At 37.7% G+C, this 22,351-nt stretch overlaps 1 protein-coding gene across 1 annotated transcript; it reads left to right on the forward strand.

Annotated features, from left to right (window-relative positions):
* The first annotated feature begins 11,895 nt into the window (after positions 1-11,895).
* Positions 11,896-22,074, forward strand: NTS (neurotensin). Its single transcript, XM_055396390.2, has 4 exons — positions 11,896-12,041; positions 13,757-13,818; positions 18,875-19,099; positions 21,586-22,074. Exons 1-4 carry the CDS (start codon positions 11,969-11,971, stop codon positions 21,736-21,738), a joined length of 513 nt encoding a protein of 170 aa, XP_055252365.1. The 5' UTR covers positions 11,896-11,968; the 3' UTR covers positions 21,739-22,074.
* Positions 22,075-22,351: the final 277 nt, after the last annotated feature.

The following is a 22,351-nucleotide window of genomic DNA, read 5'->3' on the forward strand; positions in this document are numbered from 1 at the left end:
TGATAGCTTGGAAGTTATGGGGCCGTGGAAATTGTAAATGACTTCCAGTTTTTGGATCTGTGCAATTCAGTGAACGATGCTTCTAATTGCGGAAATGGGGAATGCTAAGGGAGGAGGATGGAGAAGGCACTGGCGACCCTCTCCAGCACTCTTGCCTGGAAACTCCCATGGACGGAGGAGCCTGGTGGGCTGCAGTCCGTGGGGTCGCTAAGAGTCAGACACGACTGAGCGACTTCCCTTTCACTTTCATGCATTGGAGAAGGAAATGTCAACCCACTCCAGTTCTCACCTGGAGAATCCCAGGACGGGGGAGCCTGGTAGGCTGCTGTCTATGGGGTCTCACAGAGTCGGACACGACTGACGTGACTTAGCAGCAGCAGCAAGGGAGGGGGATATTTTTAGAAAGGTGTTCGAAGGACTCAAAAGTTTTATTTTGGGGACGCCATGGCCTCAGGTGGAAACCCTGACACCCTGGAAACAGAAGCGAGTCTGACTGAAGGCCCTTGACTGGACCCCGAGTCCTGGCAGCGGGACATATCTTCTGGAGCCAGCGGAGGGTCAAGGGCAAGGAGTGTCCTTTGTGAAGGGTGACCAGGGCAGCACCTGTGCCTCATTGGTGGTGCTCAGCTACCCTGAACTCGAGGTCCTCCAGGAAGCCCCCCTCATTCTGCAAGACCAGAAGAACTCCCAGTGTCCCCTCATTTCTCTTCATCACACTGGAATGGAACTCACCTGTTCATCTTCCCTGTGTGCTGAGTCGCTTCAGTCATGTCTGACTCTTTGAAACCCCAGGGGCTGTAGCCCACTAGGGCTCGACTGTTCTTGGGCTTCACCAGGCAAGAATACTTGAGTAGGTTGCCTTGCCCTCCTCCAGGGGATCTTCGTGGCCCACGGATTGAACCCAACTCTCTTAGGTCTCCTGCATTGGCAGGTGGGTTCTTTACCACTAGCGCCACCTGAGAATCCCTCAGCTGCCCTGCTAGAATATAAACCCTATGATGGGTGATAGGAACCATGCTGTCTTGCCCACCAGTTGAAGCCTTGGCACCTAACACAATGCCTGGTACACAGAAGACACTCGAATAGACCCACAATTCATGAACTTTGGAGTCAACGGCTCAGTGAGACTTGGCTAAAGAAGAGCTTGAGGAGGAAACTTCTGCAGCTTCAGTGTTTCCCTATCCCTGCTCCCAAAGCTGCCATCCTCCTGCCTCGGTGTCTTTGTGCTTTACTCAGAAGACCCTTTAGTCAAAATTACACTAGCAGAAATGAATTGATACCCCACTGACAGTTTGGTGAGGATTAAATGAGAGTTGGACTGTGAAGAAAGCTGAGCACTGAAGAATTGATGCTTTTGAACTGTGGTGTTGGAGAAGACTCTTGAGAGTCCCTTGGACTGCAAGGAGATCCAACCAGTCCATTCTAAGAGAAATGAGTCCTGGGTGTTCATTGGAAAGACTGATGCTAAAGCTGAAGCTCCAGTACTTTGGCCACCTGATGCGAAGAGCTGACTCATTGGTAAAGACCCTGATGCTAGGAGGGATTGGGGGCAGGAGGAGAAGGGAACGACAGAAGATGAGATGGCTGGATGGCATCACCGACTCAATGCATATGAGTTTGGGTGAACTCTTGGAGCTGGTGATGGACAGGGAGGCCTGGCGTGCTGTGATTCATGGGGTTGCAAAGAATCGGACACGACTTAGCGACTGAACTGAACTGAACTGAAATGAGATCACACAGAAAGCCATTAGATTAATGGGGCTGTGGTAAGCACTCAATGAGCAAATGAACTGCTGCTGCTCAGTCGTGTGACTCTTTGTGACCCCCACGGACTGTAGCCCACCAGGCTCCTTTGTCCGTGGGGTTTTCTAGGCGAGAATACTGAAGTGGGTGGCCATTTCCTACTCCAGGGGATCTTCCTGGCCCAGGGATCGAACCCGCGTCTCTTACGTTCCCTCATTGGCAGGCAGATTCTTTACTACTGAGGCACCTGGGAAGCATGCAATTCTGAAAGTGACTATTAATTCTGAAGGTGACTTCCTGCTTTTCAAGACATAGTTCCCTTGTTCCTATCACTCTGTCCCTTTCCTAGCAGCGGAATTAACCCCCTTGTCATCTGGGTCCTAGGCCTCTTTCTTACGTGTGTGCTACCACAGTACCTCTCACACTGTGTTAAAATCACTAGTTTACGAGATACGTGCACACCTTATGACCTGTGATCAGAGCACTCTCCCTATTGCAAGAGTCGTCCATTCACTGCAATAATTATTTTCAATAAAGTCTCTCCTTACCTCAAAAAAAAAAAAAAAGCTGTCTTTTGGACAGTAGGTATACTTTAAGTAGAGCTGCTAAAGATGTGATTGGATATGCAGTTTGAGAAACTGGAGATGCAAATTGAGGGGATATTAGGGAATAGATAGGATTCACAGCCATGAGATTTAACAAGATCAGCAGGGAAAGAATCTAAGTTGAAAAAAATAGTAAGACCAAGGAGTAGTAATAATATAGGCCATTATGTTTCAAATTGAGTGTCTAATATCGTCTTCAGATAAAGAAGAAAAAAGTCACTGAATCTGCTTCTGGTGAATGGGACTCAAGTACATTTGTTCAGTTTTTTATGTTACAGGTGATAGAGAAATCTTCTTAGATTGTATAATAAAAAAAAAAAGACGCTTTTCTTTAAAATAAAACTCATTCATCTCATTTTTTACTCAAAATAATTACACTCTAATTTGTAAAACTAAAAAAAAAAAAAGAAGATTTTAAAGAACTTTTCCTGTAAATCTTTCATTTTGATCTTGTCAGATGAGTGTATTATCCTCGGTTCTGTCTCATCTCAACAAAGATTTGGAGTGATGGACATTAAAGCCCTGTGCGTGTCATAGCTCTCAGGTCTTGGACAGACCATGTTATAGCTCTCAGGTCTTGAAAAGACCGTGTTATAGCTCTTAGACAGATCAGTGTTACAGCTCCGTGTTACAGCTCAATTTTATTTAGAAAATAGCAGGAAAATCCATCCTTGAGGTATGAGGGAATACCGACCCAAAGACATGAAGAGAAAAGAATGGGGGAGCGTGCCAGCGCGTGGGAGAGAGGCCCCCGGCCCTTTGGCTCCTCTTTTTATGTTTTTTTCTCCCCCTGGGCCTGCCCTATGTAAACTGGGCTTAGCCAGGAGTGCTGTTTGTTCTACCTGAAGTCCTCACTCTGGTCCTCAGACCTTCCTTTGTTCTATTTTTGCAGGCTTTTCCCTTCATTGTCTTTTAGTCACTGCCATTCTGGACTCATGTTTCCTATTCTAACTACCTAACAATCTTACTCAAAAAGAGGGCTTAACGGACAATTGCTGGAGCATCACAGATAGAGAGGAGTGATTTTTGTGGACATATCAATGTTTTCTTTGATATGAGAGATGAGATTATGTGAGATGAGCAGAAACTACGATATGGAAAATCCTTAGTCAAATATGGCAATTCATTAACATGTGAATCCCAGGCAAAACTTGTGTTATAATTGGAGTTCAAGTTGCAAAACATGCTTTGGCTGTAGAAACCCATCGTCAAGTTTTCCAAGTTAATTGCCTCTACGGATGCAAGAGCACAGACAGGAAGAGCCAAGGGGAAAGAAGCTGGGAATTTACAGGGATTACGGGCAAAGCATGGTTACACATAGATTGGAAAATTGGACATTTGGTTTACATTTACCTAACTCTCTAAGGATGGATTATACCTGCTTTGTGTGTACAACAGTATATGGGGGTGTGGGTCTGTGAATGCATTTAATTGTCTGTTTGTTTAGAAAATGGACCTTAACCAAACAGAAAAATCAATTGAGTTTACAAAGAGATTGGCATCATTGTTTGTTCAGAGGAATCACAGTTCCAGTTCCAAACCAGAGACTCATTTAGAGGAATGGAGTAAATCCGCAGTTTATTCACTCAACGGGTGAATGCACATGATCCCAGGTTGTATTTCTTAAATGTACTTTTAAAGTTGACTTCCCCAGTCAGGCAGAACAATAATGACTAGAGTGAAGTCTGAGAGAATTGACCTCATTATTAAAGACTCACATCAAATATTAAGATTAGTGGTAACAAGAGTTCTCAGTCATTGAAATTAGACATGTGGCTGAAAGAAATGTCACAAAAGGAAACATGGAAGAACAAGTTAGAAATTTAAAATAATTAGCATTTCAACTCAATTTAGTGATTACGTATTGGTACAGATTGTCAACCTTGGAAGAAGTGAATATATAATCATGTGTGAGCATCCTTTTTCCCTAGGAGTTTACAGTTGAGTGTGTGTGCTTAGTTGCTCAGTTGTGTCTGATTCCTTGCGATCTCATGGACTGTAGCCCGCCAGGCTCCTCTATGGAATTCTCCAGGCAAGAATACTGGAGTGGATTGCCAGTCCCTTCTCCAGGGGATCTTCCCAATCCAGGGTTCAAACCCAGGACTCCCGCCATCTCCTCAGAATCCCCTCAGATTCTTTACCATCTGAGCCACCAGTGAGTCTCTATCATAGCTGTAGGGGAGGGAAAAAATTTTTCCCTCTACACTTCCAGGTTTTCATTGAGATCCTCATCCCCACCCTCTACACCATAGTAACTGATTAACAGTTTACAAACAGAAGTTTAATACCAGGTACACTTCCTGTATACATGGGAAATACCCAGGAAAACTGAGCTGCTCCCCAAAATGGTACAAGCCACCACAATAAATATCATCTTCATCTAAAATCAAAAGAGAGATGTTCGCGAGGGGCTTGAGGAAGGCCTGTTAATGGGAGATTGTCAGGAAAAGCACAGTAAACCAGGATATAATTATGCAATTGGTGCCTTCTTCACAGGGGAGAGTTTTCAGAGATTCAGTCATCCTTGCCTTCCAGGCATAGTTTAGAGAGGAAGATAACCTTCAGTTCAGTTCAGTTGCTCAGTCGTGTCCGACTCTTTGCGACCCCATGAATCACAGCACGCCAGGCCTCACTGTCCATCACAAACTTGCGGAGTTCGCTCAAACTCATGAACATCGAGTCGGTGATGCCATCCAGCCATCTCATTCTCTGTCATCCTCTTCTCCTCCTGCCCCCAATCCTTCCCAGCATCAGAGTCTTTTCCAGTGAGTCAACTTGTCGCATGAGGTGGCCAAAGTATTGGAACTTCAGCTTTAGCAACAGTCCCTCCAAAGAACACCCAGGACTGATCACCTTTAGAATGGACTGGTTGGATCTCCTTGCAGTCCAAGGGACTCTCAAGAGTCTTCTCCAACACCACAGTTCAAAAGCATCAATTCTTCGGCAATCAGCTTTCTTCACAGTCCAACTCTCACATCCATACATGACCACTGGATATAATCATGCATACATGATTATAGAGTGGAAGTGAGAAGTAGATTTAAGGGACTAGATCTGATAGATAGAGTGCCTGATGAACTCTGGACAGAGGTTCGTGACATTGTACAGGAGACAGGGACCAAGACCATCCCCAGGGAAAAGAAATGCAAAATGGCTATCTGAGGAGGCCTTACAACTAGCTGTGAAAAGAAGAGAAGTGAAAAGCAAAGGAGAAAAGGAAAGATATAAGCATCTGAATGCAGAGTTACAAAGAATAACAAGGAGAGATAAGAAAGCCTTCCTCAGTGATCAATGCAAAGAAACAGAGGAAAACAACAGAATAGGAAAAACAAGAGATCTCTTCAAGAAAATTAGAGATACCAAGGCAACATTTCATGCAAAGATGGGCTCGATAAAGGACAGAAATGGTATGGACCTAACAGAAGCAGAAGATATTAAGAAGAGGTGGCAGGAATACACAGAAGAACTGTACAAAGAAGATCTTCACGACGAAGATAATCACGATGGCGTGATCACTCACCTAGAGCCAGACATCTTGGAATGTGAAGTCAAGTGGGCCTTAGAAAGCATCACTACAAACAAAGCTAGTGGAGGTGATGGAATTCCAGTTGAGCTATTTCAAATCCTGAAAGATGATGCTGTGAAAGTGCTGCACTCAATATGCCAGCAAACTTAGAAAACTCAGCAGTAGCCACAGGACTGGAAAAGGTCAGTCTTCATTCCAATCCCAAAGAAAGGCAATGCCAAAGAATGCTCAAACTACCGCACAATTGCACTCATCTCACACGCTAGTAAAGTCATGCTCAAAATTCTCCAAGCCAGGCTTCAGCAATACATGAATCGTGAACTTCCAGATGTTCAAGCTGGATTTAGAAAAGGCAGAGGAACCAGAGATCAAATTGCCAACATCTACTGGATCATGAAGAAAGCAAGAGAGTTCCAGAAAAACATCTATTTCTGCTTCATTGACTATGGCAAAGCCTTTGACTGTGTGGATCACAATAAACTGTGGACAATTCTGAAAGAGATGGGAATACCAGACCGCCTGACCTGCCTCTTGAGAAACCTGTATGCAGGTCAGGAAGCAACAGTTAGAACTGGACATGGAACAACGGACTGGTTCCAAATAGGAAAAGAAATATGTCAAGACTGAATATTGTCACCCTGCTTATTTAACTTATATGCAGAGTACATCATGAGGAACGCTGGACTGGAAGAAGCACAAGCTGGAATCAAGATTGCTGGGAGAAATATCAATAGCCTCTGATATGCAGATGACACCACCCTTATGGCAGAAAGTGAAGAGGAACTAAAAAAACCTCTTGATGAAAGTGAAAGAGGAGAGTGAAAAGAATGTTGGCTTGAAGCTCAACATTCAGAAAACAAAGATCATGGCATCTGGTCCCATCACTTCATGGGAAATAGATGGAAAAACAGTGAAAACAGTGTCAGACTTTATTTTTTGGGGCTCCAAAATCACTGTGGATGCTGATTGCAGCCATGAAATTAAAAGACACTTACTCCTTGGGAGGAAAGTTACGACCAACCTAGACAGTATATTGAAAAGCAGAGACATTACTTTGCCAACCAAGGTGCGTCTAGTCAAGATAACCTTACAAGTGGAGATTCTCCTTATTAAAGTAAAGGTCCCTTAAAAACGGGGCAACTTCCACTCAGTTTTCAGAGCTTCTCTTGTCTCAGCTGTGTCTTAAAATTAACCAGCTCAAGATAATCAACACAGCAAAGAGGCATATTTTGGGAGTGCAAATTCTGCTTCCCTTCACAGTTGACCACAAACAGCTAGCAGAAACTGGAAGGAGTAGAAACAGATGAGAAGTTCAGGATTCAAACTTGGAAAAGTTTACTTTGATAAGGTCATAAAATACAGCCTTTTAAAATGAAAGATAATGTCAGAAAGTGAAAGACAGAGAGGTCACAGAGAAGAAGGAAGGAAGAGTCCAGATGGTAGAAACACTACAGCGTAAATTTTAGGTATTAAAGTATAAAAAGGTTGGAGAGTCCAGGAAGTTCTATGTAAATGTGTTATTGGAACCTCCAAAGGTAGAGGAAGAAATCACCTGAAACTGAATAAACACTATTTATCAAACAGCTTTCCAAATTAAATCTGTTTACAGACTACTCTTTGCAGTTGTCAATCCTTCAGGCATTTCTGTTGATTTTTTAAAATCAGTAATCAACTAATACAGGTCTGAATTAAGCCACAGTAGAAACTCAGAAATCTACTTACAGTAGAGATATTATCATCTGTGCTTATTTTTTTTTTTTTTGAACAGAGGAAAATTTATGCGTCGAACCTGGACTGGTCACTTATGATAATATACATGCTACAATTCCATTCTCTCCAATCATTCCACCTTCACCCTCTCCCACAGAGTCCCAAAGACTGTTCTAAATGCCTATGTCTCTTTTGCAGTCTCTTATACAGGGTTCAGGTTACCATTTTTCTAAATTCCATATATATGCGTTAATATACGGTATTGATGTTCTTCTTTCTGGCTTACTTCACTCTGTATAATTGGCTCCAATTTCATCCACCTCATTAAAACTGATTCAAATGCATTCTTTTTGATGGCTGAGAAATACTCCATTGTGTATATGTACCAAAGCTTTCTTATCCATTCATCTGCAGATGGACATCTAGGTTGCTTCCATGTCCTGGCTATTATAAACAGTGCTGCAATGAACACTGGAGTACATGTGTCTCTTTCAATTCTGGTTTCCTCGGTGTGTATGCCCAGGAGTGCGATCGCTGGATCATATGGCAGTTCTATTTCCAGTTTTCTGAGGAATCTCCACACTGTTCTCCATAGTGGCTGTACTAGTTTGCATTCCCACCAACAGTGTAAGAGGGTTCCCTTCTCTCCACACCCTCTCCAGCACTTATTGCATGTAGACTTTTGGATAGCAGCCATTCTGACTGGTGTGAAATGGTATCTCATTGTGGTTTTGATTTGCATTTCTCTGATGATGAGGGATGTTGAGTATTTTTTCATGTGTTTATCAGCCATCTTTATGTCTTCTTTGGAGAAATGTCTGTTTAGTTCTTTGGCCCATTTTTTGATTGGGTCACTTAGTTTTCTGGAATTAAGCTGCAGGAGCTGCTTGTATAATTTGGAGATTAATCCTTTATCAGTTGCTTCATTTGCTATTATTGTATCATCTGTGCTTAGTCGCTCACTCATTTCTGACTCTTTGAGACTCCATGGACTCTAGCCCGCCAGGCTCCTCTGCCCATAGAATTTTCCAGGCAGAATACTGCAGTGGGTTGCCATTTCTTATTCCAAGGGATCTTCCCAACCCAGGGTTTGAACCCACATCTCTTGCATTGGCAGGCGGATTCTTTTACCACTAGTGCCACGTGGGAAGCCACTTAAACATATTTAGATAAACCTATGGAAATAGCAATCCACTTCAGTATTCTTGCCTGGAGCATCCCATTGACGGAGGAGCCTGGTGGGCTACAGTCCATGGGGTAGCAAAGAGTTGGACATGACTGAAGTGATTTAGTATTCAAGTATGCATGCATTTAGATAAATAGATAAAATCTGTTTAGAATTAGCTGCTCCATGATGACCTCAACCTGGAAGGCCAACAAATAAAGATTGTACTCAATCACTTCAATCGTGTCTGACTCTTGCAAACCCATGGACTGTAGTCTGTGAGGCTCCTCTGTTCATGGGGTTTTCCAGGAAAGAATGCTGGAGTGGGTTGCCATTTCCTTCTCCAGGGAATCTTCCTGACCCAGGGATGGAACCTGGGTTTCCTGCATCACAAGGAGATTCTTTACCAACTGAGCCACCAGGGAATCCCAGGGTAATGTTCAAACTCTTCACTAGTATTTCAAAAGCTAAATAAAAATTAGGAGGGTTTTAGACATAAAATCTTTAGAATAAAGATATTTCACCCATCTCCTAGAAAGGAGCCTGAAATCCTGCATAAAAGGCATCATCGTGGTACTTCTTAAAATACTTTGAAAGGCAAATATCCACACATAACTTTCCTTTTCTTAGAACAGATAATTTAATTGGCTTTCCAGAGCTTAAAGGCATTGGGTCTGAAAAACAAAGGTGTAACAGACTTTTTAAAAATACCATTTCAAGGTCAGATAATGTTTATCTGTATCACAATTTTACTACAAAAGTCACACACCTTCTTTTCCCCACAAAGAATAATAGTGTATACAATCTATCTGATTTTGAATCATTTGACATTTGTTTACACATTTCCCCCAATTCTTTCAGTTTATCATATTTAAAATAATTTCTACACTGACAGCTAATATTAAAGTGGTACATTTAAAACAAGGAGAAGGCAATGACAACCCACTCCAGTACTGTTGCCTGGAGAATCCCATGGCAGGAGGAGCCTGGTAGGCTGCAGTCCATGGGGTCGCACAGAGTCGGACACGACTGAAGCCACTTAGCAGCAGCAGCAGTACCATTTAAAACAAATTGAATTCCCATTATCTATTATCCCCACTTTTCATCTAACTAATTAGGAATAAATTTTGCCAACATTTCCCTGAGCCTCATGTATTAAAATGGCAACCCACTCCAGTGTTCTTGCCTGGAAAATCCCAGGGATGGGGGAACCTGGTAGGCTGCCGTCTATGGGGTCACACAGAGTCGGACACGGCTGACGTGACTTAGCAGCAGCAGCAGCAGCAGCATGTATTAAAGAAATCAGTTGAGATAAATAGGAATCACACTTACTTTTTACAATCTGGCTGCTATCACACATTTGAAAAGATTAGTTTTTATATTTGTAAGTCAGAAGCTCATAAATGACTAATTTAAATGTGATGCAAAGAATATATAATTTCTTGCTATATTTATTAAAGTGCCCTTAAAGTATTCTGTCACAAAGATGCTCTAACTGTGAGAAGAAAGTAGGCATAATGCTCAGAATTCTATGATCAGTTAAGTGAAAATAAAGCTTTTTAGGCCTCTATTGCGCCCCCTAGTGGCGAGAAAGCAAAAGTTCAGAGTACATATTTCACATTTCTTTGCTAATTACACTGTATACACAAAACTTTTCTCAAGTGAGTCGTGTTCAATGCTGTGTGGCATGTAGGCCTGTAAAACAAACTAAAAGTAGTAAAAATATCAACCATTGTTAAATTCATAAATATTAAATTACATGAATGACTATTTTAAATTATTATCAAAAGTTGGAAATTAGTCCCTCTTCTTAGGTGTAGGGTAAAATAGAGTAGCCAATCCCATAGACATATACTATAGGGAATAAATCAACTCTCTGTAGTAATCAATACTTTTCTCGATTGTTTCTATCTGATATGTTTCAGAAGTGAGCAAGTCTCAGACCCCTTCACCTCAAATATTCACATTTCTAACAGCACCATCTTTTCAGATCATGTCGTATGTCCTGAAATACTTAATGCAAGAAGAAAACTTCACTCCAAAAGACATTTTGAGCAATTTTCTACTGATAACCCCGAGAGGGAATGAGTGTCATAGTAACTCATGTGAAGACGCTGTCTTAGAAAGATGACCGGTGGACAGTGGTTATTTAGAATTGTCCCCTTTCCAGAAGTGGCCTCATTTTTGTGACTGTCACGGGGGAAGAAATCTGATACAATGGTGGGAGCCAGTGAGAAGGGGGTTACAGCCCGAACCGATGTGGCAGCAAGAATGAGTGTAAAAGGAGCAGAGCAATGCAGACAGAGCAAGAGGAAAGTATCAGAAAACAGCAGTCAGTGACGCAGCAATACATATTTCTGCATAGTTGGATTTTGTAAACATGAAATTATTTTCTAAAACATTCAACCATAAGTCAGCATATGTAATTCAATCATCCTTCCAGTTACTTATATAGATTTTATGATTTGTTAGGAAATAATACTCTGAGAGCTACTAGTCTCCCTTAAAATTGGTTTTCTCTCCTTTCTCTAAATTCTCTTGCTTAACCTAGTATTATAACTGATTCTCTGCTTATCTTCCACCTCCTTTCTGCTTCCAGCATATTGGCAACAGTATATAGCAGAACTATATTAGTTCTGAAACCACAAAACACTTGTTTGAAAGTGTGGGCTATCAGAAAAGAATCCTAGCTCTTTAACAACTTCCAAACCTAAAGAATTACTGACTTCAGGCATTCATCCTGGAGATTTTGCTCACACTAGAAGTAACAGATCTTACGCTTCACAAAATCAGAATGACTACTTCTTCGAGTCAGAGAATGAGAGGAAATGGGGGAAAGAATAGTACTGGAAGTTCTTTTCCAGTGTGCTCTGTATGGAATTGCTTGTGAATGACTCCTGTGCGTCATTCACCTGGAGCAGCAGTGGCAATTAGGGAAGATGTCACTGTTCCTGGAGGTTCAGAAGTGGGGGTGAGGTGTGAGGGGACAAAGGAAAAGGGGAGGAGGAAGTGGGGTGGGTTGAAGATGAAGGGTGCATCCTGAAGAGATAATCTCTGCACACCCATGACATCATCTCCTGCATATATATATAGGGACTGGTCAAAGCCTCTCTCATAGTTCAGTACTTCCAAAGTCAGCTGAAGGCAGAAGGAACTGCTGGAGAGCCCCCTTCAGCCTGTCCCTGACGTTTATGAACTTGGCTTGCTAGAAGGCTCAAGATGATGGCAGGAATGAACATCCAGCTGGTGTGCATGATACTCCTGGCTTTCAGCTCCTGGAGTCTGTGCTCAGGTAAGCTCAGCTGCATTTCACAACTCCCTGAAATGATATCTTTTTCTGTTTTTGCAATGCGTTGTTACTAAGGCTAATGTATCTGGGGAGAAGAGTTTCTCCCTTATTCTGATTTGTTTTTTAGTGATAGAAACTGGATATTTTCTTTCTCTGTCTTTATGATTACAAGAACTGAAAATTTTCCTTTCCCTTTTTAAATTTGCTAGGTAGTAAAAGGGATTTCAATAAGACACTTCATGTTCCTGCTTGCAATGTAATCATTAGGGAAAAAAATATGTAAAACTTAAATCAAGCTGATCTAATGAAAAGTACAGAAGTGGTGCCTGTCAAAATGCAAACCATAATTCAAACTTATTCTATTTGAAATGTTTTATATCATCTTCATTCATTCTCTTAAGACATGGTGGTTTCTCCCTCTCAAAAATTATTTTCTTCATTGTGTGTGTATTAAGATAAAATGAATATTGATGTTTAATGAATCAACTGAATAAAGCATTATTTGTAGAAAATGATTTCTAGGAAAATACAAAAAAAAAGCCAAGCTTTTTTAAGAATATATTTTAAGTTACTTTTTCTGTGACAAGTAGATATATTATGAATTTCTCTATTTTCTTGCATGTCATTTAAGTTAATATATAATGTAACTAGAATAATATTATTCTTATATTGATAAAAATTATTTCCCTATAGTGTATTTTGCATGTGATAATTAAGAAATCATACATCTAGATATCTATCAATAGCTTACCTTGAAAATAAATTTCAAATTTTAGAGAGCAATATGAAATATAATGATTGCAATATGCTTCAATTAATGTTTGAAAAATAATTGAATGGTCACATCAAGGTGAAAAAAAAACAAGGGATAAGTGTAGCAAAAATCATTTAACCTGTTTTATACTGTAATGTCATAAATATGACACTGAAATGTTTAATTCAGATTTCTGCTCTGATTTTCATTATAGTGTCCTGTAATTTTATTGCTATTACCTTATGTATTTTCTAAGTTTTTCTTCTCTGAGAAATATTCATTAGTGGAAACTGAAAGGATGCTCTAAATAATATCAGAAGTCCATTTTCAACACTCTTGTACATGTTTTGGTGGACATCTTTACTTTTGCTTAAATGATCTTTTAATAGCCTGTGATGAAATTGCCAAGTATACATAATTCTAAATCCTTGTTTAATATAGAGAAATAAATCTTTCAAAGTGTGTTTTGTAAAATAGCAACTCAAATAAAATAAATCTCAGTGTCTTTCTTATTCCAAAATTACCAATAAGTAACTTCCTTTGGTTTTCTTTTTAAAAGAAGTCTTATACTTACCTTTTCATTATGTTGCTTTGAAAATATCAATATGTTTGTATTCTATGTATGTAAACTATTGTCAGTAAAAATTAACCAGCATATTTGATGACATCTTTGTAATATAATCAGGTTTTATTATCCTGAGATTCAGAGATTAAGCAACTCCAAATCATCAAGAGCTCTCGGCATAAAATCATGTACCTATTTTTTTAAAAGTGCTTCTATTGTTCTATTCTGTTAGCCTAAAATAAAACTATAATTTTTAAAATATTATTATAAGGAAAATAAATACATAGCAAAGACAATAAACTTCTAAGACGAAGTTTTATGAGATTAATCTTAAGTATTCAAGTTATAATTATATGATATGTGGTTATATAGTAAACACGTGGTTTTGATTTTACTCAGATTCAGAAGAGGAAATGAAAGCGTTAGAAACAGATTTATTGACCAATATGCATACATCAAAGGTAACTTTTTCTTTCTTTCTAAACAAAGACTGAAAACATATGAACTCTTGTTATAAACATAGTGTCTTCTTCCTATAGTAATAGCTTCCCATTGAGACTGAAAAGCTCATTGGGAGGCATTTCCTTTTGGGGGAAAGTTTTCCTTAAGTTCAAAGGACTTAAGGGTATCGATGTGACAGGGACAGAAGTTTAGTGATATCAATCACTACGTTGCAAATTTAATTAAGTAGTCACATATTATTTATGTGGAAATCCTCTCTCCATTTCAATCACATTGTATATGAAGAAAGATACACTGACTTCAAGTTAAATACATAAATGAAAATTAAGTGACATTTTTGCCTTTTGTTTTGATATTGCGGAGAGTGAAATGGAGTTCCTAAATTAAGAATGAAAGCTCGTGAAATCCATAAAAGAAATGTGACAGAAAGTAAAGATCTAAGACAACAAACAGAAACCTGGAGATCTAAGCCTGCAACTGTGACTTGTGAACAATTTGATCTTAAGCAAGGGGGCTGGTTAACATTGCTTGCCTTTGTATCCTCATTTTTAAATGTTGGGGTGGGAGTTTATGATCTCCTAGTTGTTGTTGATTAGTTGCTAAGTCATGTCCAATTCTTTTGTGACCCATAGACTGTAGCCTGCCAGGCTCTTCTGTCCATGAGATTTACCAGGCAAGAATATTGGAGTGGGACGTTTACATGAAGTCCTCCTCTGGATTTAAATTCTCCCCATAACAGAAATGTTATTGGAACCTGCTTATTGTTTGTACTGAAGCAGATAAAACTTTGTACTGGACCTTATTATTTCTCTCTTGGGGTCTTGAAAACAAGGTTTTTAGGTTCCAGCCTATACCTAAGAATAAAACTCAATTAGAGTATACCCAGGTACCACGCTACTACACAATTTTGATTTACCCAGAATAAAATAATCAGAATATATCTAAATGTAGGGTTACAGAACAGATTCCCAACCAAAGGATGTTTCTCCAAAACAAAACCAAAAATCAAAAACATATTTTGAAGTGAGGCAGTAACCCTGTGTAATCACTGTTGTAACATGGGTCCCAAAGTTGAGGACTCCACATTCCACATAGGCTGTGATACGAAAGTAGATGTTCAGAATTCCTCCTGTCACCTCAGGTCTTCCCTAATTAGATGATGAAAGATATACTGGGCAGATATCCAGGGCAATACCTCTAGCATATAATTAAAATTATGTTCAGTAGTGGACGTGAAGGGGAAATACCCATTCATGTGTGTGTTTAAGAGGGTGAGGCATTACTATCTGAAAGCTAACAGACATATTTTCTACTATGGTCCTTAAAAGAAAGACATTTGGGTATTTCCACAATTTCCCAGATCTATAAAAGTTGAACACATTGAAACCAAATTCTACCGTAACTTGTTTGACTTCCTATCACAAATGATCAAATTTTATTTAGTCATTAAAACTCAGTGACCAAGTATATTTAAGAAAATGGATCCTTTGTTTAATATTCAATCAAAATAGCCATGACTACAATCACTTCAACTCATAAATAGGAAGACAAGTGAAGTCAGTAGTCTAATTTGAATAATGAAGCAGATTAGTATGCCTTAGTGTCTTGGTAGAGATTTTACCTTTATGATTTCAAGTTTAAATTGATAAATAAAGGTCCTAAATAATCTACAAAGAGTGTTATGGTTTGGGGAGCGCTAGCTACTTTGCAAAAACATGGGAGTGGTTATGATTCCTTCCCTGATGAAGATATTGCAAGGGAAAAGCAATTCTAGTATATGGTGTGGTTTAGTTTTATTCTTAAGAAAAATACATAGCAAAAGTGTAGACAATAATATATTTCTCTTTCATTCACTTATGGAATATATCTCTAAAACAGATCATGGAAGGAAATTTGAATCCCATTGCCTCTTTGAAATAAGTAAAATACAGACTACAATGAGGAAGCACTCAAAAGCATAATTATCCCAATTTTGGTGCTAAAATGGGAACAAAAAGCTCATTTCTTGCTTTGTATAAAACTACTACCACTTATTTCTCTCTGATTCAATTCATGTTTGGTGTGGGTATTCTATGGAAATAAAAACTCTAAACTTTTGACAATTTTAAGCAAATTACTATATTTCAATTTTTAAAAGGATGGTATTATTAAGATTATTTATTAATTAGTAGTAGTATTAATAATTCCATTATTAAAAGCTTCCGAAAACTCTAGCTTTCCTCTTTCCACTCTAAAGGTAAAATATGTGAGCAGTTTCAATTTTAAAGTAAAACTGTTTAGACACTGAAATGTAGCAACAGAAAGTCAAGAGAAACGGCAAAGTTTGACAAGAAGTGGAAGATAAAGGAATTTTTTCTCACAATACATTTCTCTTCATTACCGATCCTAGTGCTTTGGTATAGTTTCATTAAGAAAGAGAACTATCCACAGTATGCAGAAAGGTCAAGTTCAACTCCAAATACAACAAAGACAAGTATGGATTTATAGCCAAGGAGCAGGGTTGGAGTGGGAGGTGGAAGGGTCAGTGTACGGAAAATTACTAAAAGGAAACTCTTAAATCTAGGAGGATTCTTGCTAGACTACTCAGCAGAATTCTAGGATGATCAGAAACCAACAGTGAGGCATTTTTACGAACTTGACTCTGAAGGATCCTTGCTAAAATTGGACTCAGTTGGATGAAGGACAAAAACCAAGTTCGGGACCTCATCAGGAAGAGAAGGTTCAGGGGACCCTGACTCAGATTTCATCAAAGAGTCTTTGTCATTTTCTTGAGTAAACTATGTGAACCTCACAAGAAATGTTCTCAAATTTAGACACGTATGGTCCAAAGTGCTCTCTCTGCTGTGCTTCCAGAGTATAACGGGGCTAAGGTGATATTAATAGTACTACTAAGTGTTATAGTGACTGTTTTAACTGGCAGAAGGGAACAAGATGCTTTACTGTTTTCGCAACCAAAAATTAATCAGACAACACAAGTCCTGACAAATAATTTATGAATAAAGCATTCTGTGGCTAATTAGTTTGAGGAACATTGGATATTATGTTGGCACCATTGAAAAGTTGGCTTCCCTGGGTGTTCAGAGGGTAAAGAATGTGCCTGCAATGCAGGATACCTGGGTCTGATCCCTGCGTGGGGAAGATCCCCTGGAGAAGGGAATGGCAACCCACTCCAGTATTCTTGCCTGGAAAATTTCATGGACAGAGGAGCCTGGCTGGCTGCAGTCCATGGGGCTGCAAGCAGTCAGACATGACTGAGTGACTAACATACACACACACTGAAAAGTTTTAATGAATATTTGCAAGCAAAAATTTCTGGGGATACTAAATTCAAGAAGTTTTTAAGTTTCCTTTAAACTCAAGTTTTCTAATTTACTTGACAACAAAACTCCTTTTGAAAAACAGTGAGTACAAAGCTAGTGTTCTAAGGAAAATATTCAGACGATCTCTAAAGAGCTTTCTGAGTATAAAATTGTAGCATTGCCTTAATTGGCAAGATATATGGTGCTGCTGCCACACAATGGAGCATGTTGCCTCTTCAGTTTCCCAGGGCTGAAAAATGGAAGCAACAGGCTAATAGTCATGTTCAAGGGGCATAGGTGAAAGGGTTTCCAAACTGGTTGAAAACATGATAGTGAATATCTTTGTACTTAGAGGTTTTCATGTCCCTAGGATAAAATCTTAATCAAAGGGTACGCACATTTACAATTTTAATACATATTCCTAAAATCACTTTTCAAGAAGTTATTGCAGCATTTACTCAGACCAACAAATATTTAGAAAAGAGAGTGTTGTTTCTCCATACCTTAAGTACTTTGAGTGTACTTATACTTTTAGGGTCCTTGATTTGCTAGTAGCCAAGCTGAATGTCATTCCACATATTTCTGTTACATATTTCTTCTTTGATGAGTGATTCTGTGCCTGTCTGCTCATATTATTTGCCTGAGGTTTAATATTTTTTTATGGAGTATTCCCCAGTTTGTTTCTGAAGAGCTCCTCCTGTGTTAAGTATATTAGCATTTTATGACTGCTTTTACACTATATCTTGCTTTTGATTTTAGTTCAGGCTGTTAGTTTTCTAGAGATAATTTATAAATTTATGTGTGTAAAATTACCTTTTTCTTTGTGGATTCTGGTTTGGCTATTTGCTTAACAATATTTTTCCAAATTTATAAAATAAATTCTATATATTTACATATTTTGATTTTTACTCATATTTAACCCATCTAGATATTGTTAGGCTATATTATATCAATAAAAATTATAACTAGATCTAAATCCAGATTTCCCCTGAGCCAACTGTCTCAAGGACTTCAAATGCACACTTTACTATATGCTTTTCTATCATATGGACTTGGATCAAATTTTGGACATTATATTTTCTTTTGAGTTTAATATTTATTCTTGCCCAATTGATTTATGCTTTTCTTCATCTGTGTCCTTTGAGGTTTATTAATTTTTATGTTATTTCACATTTAGCTTCTCCTAAAATTGACAAATGAGAAGGTTGTTTACTATGGTAATAATGATTTCATACAGGGTCTTATTAGAAAAGGATAGTTATTTTAAGAAAATATTATAATTTTCAGATAAATAAATCAGTCAGCTTTGATGCTACCTATGACAACTATTAATGTGTGGAATAGATTTGTGGTCTCACAATATTATAATTGCCAATATTTATTAATATCATCATAGTTGTTGTTCCATTAGACACTAGCCTGAAGTATAATAAAGACAGTGGTATTTTAATATTTTCACCTGTGATGTATACATATATATTTATGCATTTCTACTTACTGTAATTTCTATTTTCTTTCTTGCTTTGCTTGTGTATGTCTGTGTTTATGTGCGTTAGCTTTATTGCCGTTGTTAAATAGAGGATATGAAGTATTTGGAGCTATTCAATTTTGTGATATGAAGTTACTAAGTTAATAACAGCGTTAGGCTAGAGTAACAGTTAGATCCTAAAAGGTAATGGCTTAGCACAGTAGAAATTTATTTCTAACACATACAACACAAGGTTAATTACAATTGCTATTTCTTTCTACATTTCAGATCAGTAAGGCAAGTGTTCCCTCTTGGAAAATGAGCCTGCTGAATGTCTGCAGTCTTATAAATAACCTGAACAGCCAAGCTGAGGAAACAGGAGAGTTTCATGAGGAGGAGCTTATTACAAGAAGGAAATACCCTGCTGCCTTAGATGGTTTTAGCTTGGAAGCAATGTTGACGATATACCAGCTTCGAAAAATCTGTCACAGCAGGGCCTTTCAACACTGGGAGGTAAAACAAAAGCAAAATATGAATATGGTTATGGTTATACTAGTTAACTCTCATTTATACTGATTGTTTTAATCCTGATAATTATCATAACAGGAAGACTTACAAATATTAAGGAAGAATAACCCATGTGTTGAGGTTAACATTCCTTCAGATCTTCAAAGTGTTTCGCAAATATTTGAAGTTTAGCAAAATATCTTTTCTTTGGTCTCTAGATGGGGATCTATCTTCAGGCAGATTTGATCCACATGCTTTTATTGTGGATGGCATGCTTAGGCAACTTTTTGCGTTGGTGGTGGTAGTGGCATACTGAAGAAATTTAGGAAACTCAAAATGTTTTCTTAGAAACACTAAGTCCTGTGTGTCTGTTTATAAGTAAACACAGAACACAAAAGATTTCATTCTTATTTGAAAATATTAGGTAAATAAAACCAGAATGATAAGAATATATATATAAATATATTTCCACTTATACTTCTATTTCTATTTTAATTGAATGTGTGGATTGTGGATTTTGATCATCCTTAGAAGCTGAATTAGAGTCCCTATGGCTAATAAAGCCATATTTCACTATACAAAACTACAATGAAGGAATGGACGTATATTATACACCACATGTGTAAAATAGATATCCAGTGGGAAACTGGTATATAACACGGGGAGTGCAGCCAGTGCTCTGTGATGGCCTGGAGGGGTGGGGTGGTGGTGGGTGGGCGGAGGATCTAAAGGGAGAGGGTACATGTGTGTACTTAGGGCTGATTTGCGTTGTTGTATGGCAGAAACCAATACAACATCATAAAGCGATTCTCCTCCAGTTAAAATTAAAAAGTGAAATTAAAATTAAGAAAAAAATACTACACTGGTGATGCACCACCTTTGGTTTGAAAATATTTGGAGGAGAAAAGGAAGATGAAAATGCTTTAAGAAAATTTATGTTTCCCAACAAGGGAAACATTTCTTCCAGATTAACCCATAAGAGAAATTTACTTCATGTTTCATGTTCTGGGCTTACACCAACATCGGGGATCTGAGGGTCTGAGGGTGCCTTTCATGCTAATATAACCACCTCTATAACATGCTATCACAGACATACCCTGTAGAAAAGAGGAAATGCAGTGCAGAACTTCTAGTATTTATTCTAACTTGTAAACAAAAAAAATATTTTCCAGATTAAAATAAAATGAAAAAACTGGTTTTAATTTTTCTTGCTGGACTGTTTATCTTCTAATTTCAATTCCAGTTAAATGATTTTCTCTTTGAAATATTATATCAATAAAACATGGAAAATTGGGAAATGTAAATTATGTGCTCTTTATTCAGGAAAAAATCCCTCAATAAACTATAATACACAAAAATCAGGTGCACATAAGATTAAAACTTTTGCTATTTGAAATGTTATAGAGTGATTTAAAATGAAATGATAATATTATTCAGAGTGTGGTACAAGTAATTACAGACTATGTGTACAGAGAAACAAAAGATTAAGGAACTAGATTGTTTGAGCTGCTTTTCCTTCACTGAAATTGAATAGCTGTGGGTTGAAATAAAGTATTTGTGATACGATTCAATGCATACAGACTATGATTAAAAACTTAGTCTCCTATTAGTACTAGTTATACTCACTCCAAAGTTTAGAAAACAATCACAAATATGAATATAATTCTTATCTTGAGCATTAGCATTGATTTGTTTAAAAATCTTTTGTAAATAATGTGCAAAACTCTGGGAAGAGTTTCTAAATATTTTGTGCTGGTTGAACATTTTGAATCAGAGCAGTAATATCTGAAAAAGTGTTTGGAACTAATTTTAGAATACAGTGTGTTCAATGAGATGTTAGGCAAGATTCTACATGAAGATTAACTCCGTTGAGTTTTTGAATGTGAACTTGATTTTAATGATTAATTAAAGCAGCACAAACTAAAGATCTTTAACACTTAAACAGAGCCTTCACATATGTTAATTCTAAAACAGCTGAGCAAGGAGGCAGAACAAGCATTCCTCAATGACTGAGAAATGGATCTCTAGAATGGCTTTCAATTCAAATCATTAATTAACAATGGAATATAAATTTCTATTGACCTTGAGGACAAACTTGGTTCACTAAATTCAGATCTCTATATTTGTTGTGACTTATGATATATTTCCATCTTTTAATCTATCATACATTGAAGAAAAATACTGAAAGTAACATTAAGTGCATTTTTTTCATTTGGAGGTAGTAATATGGCCTTGACAAATTAAAAAAAAAGTTTAAAGCTAGCTTGATGAACTAGGAAGAACACTGAGCAGAGAATAAGAAGAATCATGTTTCCATCCTCTCAGCCACCTGATATGTACTTGTCCTCAAGCAAAACACTTAATTGCTGTGAACCACATCATCCACATATGTCTTACTGTCTGAATGCAAAGGAGATAAAAGCTAGATGAAATGCTTTGAAATGGAAGACTTTATGCATGTAAGTTTGATTCATATTCTGTCTATCTTGCAGTTGATTCAGGAAGACATTCTTGATGCTGGAAATGACAAAAACGAAAAGGAAGAAGTGATAAAGAGAAAAATTCCTTACATTCTGAAACGGCAGCTGTATGAGAATAAACCCAGAAGACCCTACATACTCAAAAGAGGTTCTTACTACTACTGAGCGGATAAATATTTTATTTACATGTGATTGTGATTTCTTTTAATGAAATGTCAAATTCTATTTGTGTGGAAATGTGACAGAGCACAGTTATTTTGTCTCTTCTACAGTTGTGGTTTATTAGATGTGATTTTTTCTGCATTACTATAAATTGGACTAAATGTTTTCAAATAAATCTAGATCTTGAGCATGAAGTGTTGTGTATAATTGGAGTAGATATTAATTAAGTCACATAGAATGTTTTGTCATTTTGCAAAGCACTTAATGGGTTGTTGAAACAGTTAAAATGTTTGCCATTCTAAACCAAATTAAAAGAAATTAGAACAGTTTTACCGCAAAGTCTAGTCTACCTGTCATTAACCCAGAACAAATTAATACCTGTTTTATTATTTGAATGTTTTATTGAACTGAAACCCATGCTCTTTTCTAAGACTCATTCATTAATCTCAGCTAAAGGGAAGGTAATAGAAGTAAAATAGGACCATCTTCAAAGAATGATTAATGAATTATTGTTAATTATGCTTATATTAATGAATGATCTGAGACTGAATTTGTTTTTTCTGTTGAATGAACTTAATAGCTAAATAAAAGGACAACAGCCGTCAGAACTATGTTT

This window comes from Moschus berezovskii, chromosome 6, assembly GCF_049115385.1.
Source record: "Moschus berezovskii isolate FMDL1 chromosome 6, NW_MosBer_1.0, whole genome shotgun sequence".
NCBI classification, from domain to species: Eukaryota; Metazoa; Chordata; class Mammalia; order Artiodactyla; family Moschidae; genus Moschus; species Moschus berezovskii.

What these genes read in the sequence shown, in the direction of transcription:
- NTS (XM_055396390.2), top strand. Translation starts at nt 11,969, where the DNA reads ATGATGGCAGGAATGAACATCCAGCTGGTGTGCATGATACTCCTGGCT. An exon ending in CCAATATGCATACATCAAAG is followed by an intron (nt 13,819 to 18,874) that starts GTAACTTTTTCT and finishes TCTACATTTCAG; the next exon opens with ATCAGTAAGGCAAGTGTTCC. An exon ending in GGGCCTTTCAACACTGGGAG is followed by an intron (nt 19,100 to 21,585) that starts GTAAAACAAAAG and finishes TCTATCTTGCAG; the next exon opens with TTGATTCAGGAAGACATTCT.